The following is an 11,035-nucleotide window of genomic DNA, read 5'->3' on the forward strand; positions in this document are numbered from 1 at the left end:
TTCAGGTAGAGTTAGGTATAGAATTATAAGTAAATCAACTTGAAGTTGAATTCACTTTTTGCTATCCCGCGGGAATTTTTATGTTTTTCCGAGAAAAGTAGCGTATGCCAATCAGGGATAATGTAGCTCCCAATTGGTAAAAATATCTTTTTAAATCAACCCCAATGATGAATTTACTTACGTCGATCCTGCGGGATTTTGCATTCTTCGGTAGAAAAGCAGCCTATGTCAATCAGAGATAATGCAGATTACTATTAGTGAAAGAATTTTAAAAATCAGCTCCGAATTTAGATTGTCTTACTTACTTCTATGTAACCTACCTATCCTGCGGAATTTTGTATTTTCCCAAAGAAGAGTAATCTATACCATCAGCAATAGTGCAGCTTTATATTAGTGGAAGAATTTTTAATATCAGCTCTGAAGTTGAATTCAGTTTTGTCTATCCCATGGAATTTGGATTTTCCAAAAATAAATGGCCTATGTCAATCGAGGATAGTCAATTAATTCATATGAAAAGAATTTTAAAAGCAGTGCCAAAGTTTGAATTTACTATATTTCTATCCCGCGGGAATTTTTCACATTTACCCTGGAAAAACGTATTGCTATGTCAATCAGGAATACATTTTAAAATCATCTCCGAAGTTTCATTCAGTTTTTCTATCCCATGGGAAGTTTTGTAATTTCCCGAAGAAAAAGTAGCTTTGTCATTTGGAGATAGTCATATCACATAATATGTAAGAATTTTTAAATCAGCTCCGAAAATGAATTAATTTATCTATCCCGCGGGAATTTTGCACTATCCCGGAATAAAAAGTAACATATGACAATCAAGAATAGTGTAGCTTACTAACGGTGAAAGAATTTTAAAATCGGCTTAGTAGTTTCAGAGAGAGATTCGACTACAAACAAAGAAGCAAAAAAGTTTTAGATATTTCCTATCCCGTGAGATTTCGAAAAATCCTTCTTAGTGCGCGTCTACATCTATTAAGAATATATATTCCAAATTTCAAGTTTTCTAGCCCCAGCGGTTTGGGCTTGTGCGTTGATCTATAAGTCAGTCAGTCAGTCAGTCAGTCAGTCAGTTTCTTCTTTTATACTTATATATAGATATAGACTAGCTTTAGCCCCGGCTTCGCTCGCGTTAAATTGGGGGTAACATACATTTACTTTTTATCATATTTCTTTCGTGTTTTGGTGATTTTTCGGAGGATTGCATGGAAATACAAATACAGACAGACGTTTTTTAGACAAAGGGTGTAAATTTTAGAATTCAAATATCAAACCTACATACGTAATTAATCATAACCAACTTTGAAACCCTGTTTCGCTGATTCGGGGGTGGAATTAGAAAACGTTAAAGTACTACGCATTTCTTTTGCCCGCGACTTTAACACGATTAGGATTTAATCCCTAGAAATTTTAAAGTTCCCGCGGGACATGAACAACTGTTATGATCTATTTGAATATTCTTAATTGTCGATGAGAGACACAGTGTAGCTTTCTATATTGAATGAATTTTGAAAATCTGGCCGAAATTGAATTCACTTATATATTGTAAATTTCGTATCTGTGCTATCACCTTGAGGGGTTTCGTCATCAGCAGACGACCCTGGCTGCAGGCCTACGGTGGTGTATTCATATAAACGCATTGTTATTGAAATTTAACAATCATTTAGTCTTTTGTGTGTATCAACTTTGAGGAGTTCCCTTCTACGGGGACGATCCTGGCCAGGATAAGCAGGATGTCACTGCTAAATTATTGTATTGTAACTAGATTTACATCAGTTTGCCAAATCTCCAGTCACTAGTTTTATTAGTTTAGCTTGTGCTTTTTCTGTTTCAGTTGGTATATAAATCCTCTTATTCGTTTTATCCCGTGGGAATTTCGAAAAACCCTGAAAATTGTTAGCTGTTAGTATTACCTACTTGCATGCCGATTTTGGAATCTCTAATCTGTTATAAAACAACGTAGGTATCTAAGTCGTGTTTGAGCTTAATGGAATCTTGTAAGATGTACTTTGGCTACGAATCACTGAAAAGTGAGAAAATAAAGAAAAATTTAGCAAAAAAGTAAAACCGACTCCAAAAAATAAAAAAAATAACAAAATATGGGCACGACCCAGCAGGAGGGATTGAAACCCATAGTATTTAGGTGAGGTAGACGACTATTGTTCCACACCTGCTGGCTCGTGCTGAGGCACCGACTTCGAGCTAGTACGTAGTAGTACGTACTAGAAAAATGTTTTCAAGGGTTTGTAGTCGTTCCATATTTTGTTATTTTTTTATTTTTTGTAGTCGGTTTTTTGAATGAACGCGCGCCGGAATGCCGCACCGCGTGAGTTTGAACGGTGCGCCGCCAGCGCAGAAGTAAACGATGATAATTAACAGTTCCTTTTAAATTAGTAGTCTCTGTTAATAAAAACGGCCAAGAGCGTGTCGGACACGCCCAAATAGGGTTCCATAGCCATTAAACACTGTCCGTGATATCCGCATGGTTTGCTGCCAATAATTTTACTAAATCTTAAGAAAACTAAATGTATTAAATTCTGTTTATAAAAAATATTAAAGTTAAATGGTCAAACTATGAATTTGTAAAATCAATAGTATTTTTAGGAATAACGCTCGATTCTAAACTACAGTGGGACCTCACGTCACAGCAATCGCGGTAGATTGAGTCTGGTGCTTTTGCAGTTTGGAAAATACGGCAGCTAACCGATGTGGCGACGGCACGGTGGTGTTATTTTGCTTACTTTAATAGCATTATTTCGTACGGCCTCATTTTATGGTGGATCTGCTGCAGACATTAAGTCAATTTTATCTTACAAAGAGAATCAATTAGAGCAATTTATAATTTGAAGACGCGTGAATCTTTAAGATCTTTTTAGGTAACAGGTAGCCGTCGCTTTATGTTTTTGAAAATAATCATGTATGTTAGGAAGAATATATATCGTCGCTCGGCAGGCAAAAGTACTAAAGCGACACTTTGGGCTAAAATGAGTTATGCATATCACCAGAATCAGCGAATTTTTCTGCATCAAACTGTCTAGGTTTCAAAGTGATTGGAGCAAAATTTAACTTTTTTTTGGCGCTTTAGTCTTTCAAAAAACGCTTAAATTTGGGAAGCAAATCACTTAATGCAGCATCACTTTCATTATTTTCATTTTAGTACTGTTACCTTTTTGCCATTTTAAGATTTACTGTCGTTCAGTCTTTTGCCATTTTTCTAGTTTACAAATGTTGGACGTTTAGTATTTTGTGCAAAAAAAAAGAAAATACCTTTGTCACTTTAGTAATTATGCCCTCCTTGAGTTGAAGTTTTATACACCTTTAGTCGTTTGGTTGTATTGATAAGAATTCATTTATAAGAATTTAGCTATTTGTTCTTAAAAACTAAAACATACGTTTGGCATTTTAGCCATTTTAACATATACAAAAGCATACAATTCAAATAGGATTAGCAAAAAAACTTCACGAAATATTATAGATTTGGTGAAATTAGTCATTACCATTGACCTTTATCGTGTATTAAAAAAGCGTTTAGTATATATACGTAGTAAAATATCATTGCAATTCGATGTTTGGTATATAGAAACATCATATTTTCTTAAGATTTATAACTTAATTTATAAATTATAATGAGTATTATTCCTTAAAACTTAAAGTTCTTTTTATGTTGCCAAAGGATAAAAGAAAATAGTATGTATGTCTGTAAACTCTTTATTGTACAAAAGAAAAGAAACACAACACAATTGACAAACTTTGAGATACTTGTGCAAAGGCGGACTTATCCCTTTAAGGGATCTCTACCAGTCAACCTCAATAGTAAATCTATTTCAAATTCAAAAATTATAATTTGATCGCTACGGTTCTGTTTGCATCAAATAAAGATGATGTTCGGCCCTATTTGAAATTTAGAGTAAGAAGTTTTAATTTGTTTTTATTAATGTTACATAAATAGCTTAAGTTTAGTCCAGTAGGCCCCCTCGAGTTGTCCCTGGCGCAAAGGTAGCCATCAAACTGGCCGCTTTACAACGTTGAATGGCGATAGACAATCTTTGCACCAGGGTACGAACCCGCGCGGGCGTGAGACCCCCTTCCCGTAATTCGACGTCCCACTTCCCGAATGTAAACAATAGCCGAATAATTCTCCCGTTTTTTGACCGCAAAATCCACCGCGGATTGCCGCGGAGTGTTCAGCTGAGGTGCAAGGCGGCGAAAGTACTGACGCACGTAACGTCCGACAGCAAACACTTCCCGTTCTGCCATGGCACTAAAGTTAAGCCATCTGGCCTTTTGCTGTCGGTTCGACAGAGGACCGGAGGCTCCAGAACGCAGAGGATGTTGGCGGATATTAAAGCCCTCTTCAGTATGTCAAAGAGAGCGTAGCGGCGCGGAAATTTTCCTGAACACCGACGAGAACTCAACGCGTGAAATGGCCAGGGTGCGTACCGGTGGCTAGGTATAACAACTACCGCTAGGTATAACAACTTTACATATATTACTCTCTATATACATTATACTAAACTACTAACTACTTATATACTTATAGCATAATATTGTGAAATTATGTGTTATTTGTTATACCGACCATCTTAAGTCCTGATGGCCATTTGCTTCCACCATGGAGCCGCAGATGCATTTATGAGGCACACAAACATCGCAGCCCAGGCGGAGAGCTACTGCCACCCACAATGAGCCGTTGTCCAGAAGTATTTCCAAATGAGGAGCAAGCAAAGCCCATAACCACGCTCCCGCTTTGATTTTTGATACCGACTTCAGCCTGGCTAAATCCACTCTAGTGGCACACCCACCCACAAGTGCCAGAGCGTCTCTAGCCCCCACGACATCCCAAACTCGTTATATCAGCGGAGCCCGAGGCAGCGACGCTATTAGGTGTCGAGACGTCCACCTCGCCAGTCTTAGTAGTTCTTTATGAGAATTTTTAATTTTAAGAGACAAGGCCACTATAATAACTCCATGTACTGATGTGAGGAAGACTGGCAAACCCACATTCTCCACACGCCGCAAACTGAGACCAAACTTGAACATTGGACTTGGTTGAATTTAGTAGTGACGGGCAGGCTTCCTCCAGGTCGCATTCTGTCCTTAAGACTATCGAGTCCAAAGTATATGAGGCCGGTGTGTGGGGGCCATTCGCGTGTTAATGTCAGATGACTCGGTAGCACCTCCGGGTCTTGAGACGCTTGTGTTCTTGCGTACGAAGCATCCTCCCGCGTCCCGCACGTTAACTTTCCCTCGAGAGCCGGATCGGTCCATTCAAGCCTTGCCGGTAAACTTGGAGGATGTGGTGCGAGCACTAGGGTCATTCCATAATGGGTCAGCCGTGAGCTTAGACGGAATTCGACCAGCTCATTTTCAGCTGGGTTTTGGCACACTGAGGGGTGTGAGGTCGCGATCCACAACACGCACTTTCGTCACGGAACCCGGAAATCCTGACTGTGTCGTCTTGAAGTAGGATCTCAAGAACGCGTTCAATACTGGCGAGAGGGATGTTCTGTTGGGCGAGGTGAAAAAATACATTCACACCCTGTACTTTTTTACACCAGGTCTATCATTCTCCTTCTAACCTTGTCTACGGCGATTTTTACCCTCTTGGGTTCTTCTATTTTCCAAGAGGCCATTTCTAGTGCACTAGAGACCAGGAAGCGTCTATTTTGCTCGCCCAGGAACGTTTGAAGAGTATTAATACCCATCTCATCTTGACTCTGTTACGAATGTGTTTCGCAGTTCCAAAAATAACCAATTTTTGGAAACCACTCCAATGGTTGTGTTCGGGTAAAACTTCTTCTTTTGACGTCACACTTGAGAGATACAAAGGAGACTGTATTGAACGTGTCCCTTGCGGATGAGCAATGAGTCCAAGCGTCCTTGCCCATATGTAACGGTGGTCTCGTTTGCGGCGTGCGGCGGATGTGGGCTTGCCAGCGTTCCTCGGATCGGCACATGGAGTTGGTGGCCTTATCTCTTAAATTTTTAAATCTCATAAAGGTTACCATTTCGTATGTGGATGATGCACTGGCGAATGAGACTGGCGTCACTGCACGGGGCTCCGCAGATACAATGAGTTTGGGATGACGAGGGGGCTAGGGACGCTCTGGCACGGCCTATGAGTGTAACCACTGGGGTGGGTTTGGCCAGGCTGAAGTCGGCATCAAAAGTCAAAGCGCGAACGTCGTTATAGGCTTTGCCTGTTCCTTATTTGGGAACACCCTTGGACAACGACTCATTGCGGGTGGCAGTAGCTCTCCGCCTGTTTTTGTTTGTATGCCTCATAAATGCAGCTGCGGCTCCATGGTGGAACCGAATGGCCATCAGGGTGTGTTATGACCAGTATAACAACTTTAGATATAATATCACATACATTATACCATCAATCAGGCCTACGCGTCTGTTCCAGACGAATTTTGGCGTGTTGCCTGTGCACAACGTCTTTGGTGGCTGACTAGACCGATGCGAGAGCGACATGTTCGTCCACATCTCTGACAAGAGAAGTCTGCGGATGTTGGTGCAGAACGGCCTTGGTTTCGTTTCTGTCTCTTGTCAGCAAGCAAGTGCATTGAGCCAGGCAAGCCTTCATCACAATACTTGCGGCCCTCCAACACACGTCTGCGCCAATCAGTGCATTTTTCCGCCAGCTTTTCTCAGTCTAGGTGGTCAATTTTGAAGACGGCCATGTCTCACTTAGCGCAGTCCTTAAATCTCAGCAAAGGTCTCACGACGTTTCATTTGATTATACCATAGTACTGTTAGTGGCTGTTTCACCATCCATTGATTAGCGTTAACCGCCGGTTAAATGTGATGCCGTCTCTGTCTATTCCTACAAAACAAATAGAGACGGCATCACACCTAACCGCCAGTTAACACTAATCAATGGATGGTGAAACAGCCCCTTAGTATATTAATAGTTTGGTATATTACAAGTCCATGATATCGGATAGTTAGATCATGAGAATATAACAAATGTTGTTGTACCAATAGTGCATTATATTTCTTAATCGTTATATAGACCAATAATATATCTAAAGTTGCTATAGCAACCATGACGCATCAGTTTGTTACTCAGGTTTCTTACTTATTAGGTACTAATAAGTACTATAATGTTGAATGAATGAATGAATGATTTATTTGTATAAAATAGAAAAAAATTGTTCTGAAACTTTTGTTGAAATGCTAATTAAAGTTATTACCTACAGAATAAATTAAGGTATTTTACGTATTATTTCATCCTTAAACCTAAGCGTATGCTTTGTATATACACCAAAATACTAGGACATGATAATAATAAAAATACCTCAAAAAATAATAGTGAAAAAAAAACCTTTTGTGCATTTAGTTAGAAATCAGATGGTGCCTTTGTGATTAATAACCTTATAACATTAACAAAAGTCTAGTGTTAGTAACAGTTAACGTTAAGTTATTGAAATTTTAGCATAGATGATTAATATTTATTATTATTAATGAATATTATTTATATAATTTCTGTTCAGTAGGTACTTTGGAATATTTTCCCTTGCGATTTGGTAAATCAGCATTACGAACAGTTTGATAAGAAAAAAAATGTGTGTAGTTAGTAAAACCATACTAAATTTATTGAGACGTAAAATCACATTAGTTAATTTGAAATATGACGTTTGAGGTAAATTTTTACGTTTAGTCTTTTTGCCTGATTGCATTTGCTCGATGACTCGGGGACAACTTACTAAAGCGACACTTATCTCCTAAACCAGTGGATTTTGCTATGAATTATTAAGACCTTATTATAGTCTATTAAATTATGTGTCATATATTCCTGGAAATTTCAAAATTGGTTGTCTGGTTCAAAAGTTATGATTTTTTTTCGTAAAAAAAAAACTTTAAATCGCTCTCCTGTAAAGTTGACGAAGTGTCGCTTTAGTACTTTTGCCTGCCGAGCGACGATATATACACTCTTAAGAAAAAATACATATTTTAGCAAGTATATCATGGACCAGACTATTTTAGGATCATTCATTTAATAGGCGTTTAATTGTACTGAAAACTGCAAGCGAAAGATTATCAAGGCATAATCATTAACACAATTTTTTGAACATTTTATACCCTGTGACATTGTGATTGATAAGGTCTATGAGCGACAAAACAGATTGCGTTTTTACGACCTATGTGTCGCTATTACATTAACTATTATATGACTTTATAACACTTCCCACTCAAAGATATCGTAATGAATTAGAGCAGGAAATATTTTAAGGTCGATTAGTATAGGCAAATTCTAAGAACTAATTTAAATTGATAGATTGGCGGAAAAGTTTATTAGTTTGGTATAGTACATTAGGTACTGTTGAGGCCGGGAAGTAGGGGGTTGCCGGCCAAGTAGATATAAGTAGATGCGATAGGGATGCGAGGCTGGCAACCCCGCTCTGGCCGAAGCTTGTATAGTGCTTTTCTCAAACAAAAAAAATAAAAAAAACAAGAAATGAAGCTGGCGGGACGCAGTCTCGTCGCCATATTGTGTGGCTGCTGGCGCGGCAGCTGCGGGCGGTGGTGCTGGTGGCGGGTGCGCGCCGTGCTGCAGCTCGCGTTGAAACAAAAGACAGTCGCATTGCCGGCCGAGGGCGGGAAATTTTTATGAAATCTCTTTGCAGGCCGCTAGAGTGACCGCGCGCAGGCTGCCGAGCCGCAGCGCCTGCAGCGCGATACTTTCCGGCCTATTACTTGTAACACAACGTCAATATTTAATGTCATGTTTTTGGAAAAACTTATTACTCATCGCTACTGTCACTTGAAAATGAACTTCGTGGTTTCTACTAACACCGTTGCTTAGCGGTAGGCCGACTGGTAGGTGAATATATAATTAGTGGTTTTCAAATGAAAGTGTGAAATCTATTTTGTATAATCTGTAACAATACACCAGTCTCGTAAAGATAAAAAAAATAGTAGCGGCGCCACTGTAGATGTATTATGATTTATTTATTTATTATTTTATTTAATTAATTCAACCAAGCGTCCTTGTGTCTAAAAGTGTGCAAACTTTGATACTAAAACCTATTAACAAGCACTAACTCTACGAAATGTTCAAACGTCTCAACCAGCCCTATTACGGGACTGTATGGGATAGGCAGTCTTTGACTTAACATTTTTCTTCCATTTTAAAGAAACATAAATACTACACACTAAATAAGTGCCAACGTACATAATACTAATCACAATTGACATACGTACAGATACAGACAATACTTAGGCGCTCTTATTGAAACCTTAGGTACCTATGTTTGTTTTTCGTTTGGTCTATTTATATATTAATGCAATAGCGGAATAGGTATAAAGTATGTAGACTGAAATATCAGTCACATTGAATGAAATTTGCATTAAAAACCTTTTATTATTTTTACAATCACAGTTAAATCGCACATGTAAGGGTATTAAAATAACATTTGTTAAACCTCGACAGTGTTTAGAAGTGTGGAGTGTTGAGGGATGAAAGGAGGTCTCTAATCGAAAGTAAACTAAAACTAGTGTGCAGGTCATAGAGACCTTAAGGGTTCATGTTTCTTATAATTTTCCAACCATATAGGGTGATTCTGTAGATGTAATTATGACCAATGTTTGGCAAATCAGTTAATTATAGACTACCTAGCATTAAGTAGCAGTGATCAGGGAGATTAGTGTTCCTTTGTTTTTAGTATTAGGTATCGAGTAAGTTGTGTGTTAACTAACACTATAGTATATTTCACTAAAAAATAAATTCGAATGTTTCATGTAAATACGGTGGTAAAACGACTTATGTATGCATTTACTGAGTCATGTAGGATTGATTATAATCATGTCTCTAGTACCACCCTCCTGGTTCCAGTGATGTAATATAGAACAATAAAGGTTGTCACTCACGTGCAGTCGCAGAGGGAGCCGCTGGGTCATGTTGCGCGCGCCTCGACGAGTGGTTGTCGAATGGCACCGCGGTGGTGCGCCCGCGCTGCCTGCGCCGCGGCGCGCGAGCTGCTAGAAGCGCCTAGCGCTGAACTTAACCCCAGAAAGATTTTCGACATTAGTTACTCGCGTTACTCTAGTTCGCGTTAGTGATAGTTAAATTATTTCGATAATATTCGTTAATCCGTAGTGAACGACAGAAAAATCAGAATGATGGACTGAACCAGAATATATAATCGACTAGTCTGTTATACGCGCCTGCGACTTCATCTGCGTGAAATTATTTTATGGCTATCCGCGGGAATTATGCAATTTTTCGGGATAAAAACGATCCTGTGTTCTTTACCGGGCCTCAAACTATCTGTACCTACACCGAATTTCATCTGAAACGGTGCAGCGGCTTAGACGTGATGAGGTAACAAACAGACTTACAAAATTTCGCATTTTTAATATTTAGTGGGATGTCTAAGAGCGGAACAAACCAACACTGGTATTGAGTAGTGGTTCACAAAGTTCTGCTAAAGATTGGAACACACTAAGTATTGATGTAAAGTATAGCCCATCACACCGCATGCTGCAAACAGTTGATGCGTTGCGTAGTTGCTGAGGCCAATGGTAGCATCCACTTTTCATCGAGAATGCAAATCTTATTTGTGTTACAAAGTATGGGAGCTAAGTTTCTTCAAAGATTTTCGACAGAGATCTTTTGTGCAACAATGTTACTTGACTTTTTACCTTGTCCTCGGCTTAAAACCGTTGTACATACTTGGTAAGGCGTTTAAAATAGAACCAACCCAATAACGTTGCGATTAGGAAAGTAAGAGGTCTGGACTAAGTTACTTATAAAGAAAGTGCATAAAATTATTTAACGGAATGCTGATGAAAATATTAAAAAATATTTCTGAGAAGGCTTAAATCTGAGTGTATTCGATTGCCTTAAAACATAGTTTTTCAAGGTGAATGATGGCACCTTCCTATAGACGTTGAAAGCTCTCATTGGGGTTCTCAATGACAATAGATTGCTCAGGGAAAATTAGTAGGTGTACTTAGTAAAAAGGGGGAGTTTTATAAAAAATCTCGAAGAAGTAATCAAAACAAGACTGAGAACCTA

At 38.8% G+C, this 11,035-nt stretch overlaps 1 protein-coding gene across 1 annotated transcript in view; it reads left to right on the top strand.

Annotated features, from left to right (window-relative positions):
- Positions 1-9,478, top strand: part of LOC141437561 (uncharacterized) — an 11,897-nt gene extending 2,419 nt beyond the window's left edge. Inside the window, exon 3 of the mRNA XM_074100991.1 lies at positions 9,449-9,478. Coding sequence (XP_073957092.1) covers positions 9,449-9,478 — 30 coding nt within the window. The remainder of the gene's footprint in view (positions 1-9,448) is intronic.
- The last annotated feature ends 1,557 nt before the right edge of the window (positions 9,479-11,035 follow it).

This window comes from Choristoneura fumiferana, chromosome 18 (assembly GCF_025370935.1).
Source record: "Choristoneura fumiferana chromosome 18, NRCan_CFum_1, whole genome shotgun sequence".
Classification (NCBI taxonomy): Eukaryota; Metazoa; Arthropoda; class Insecta; order Lepidoptera; family Tortricidae; genus Choristoneura; species Choristoneura fumiferana.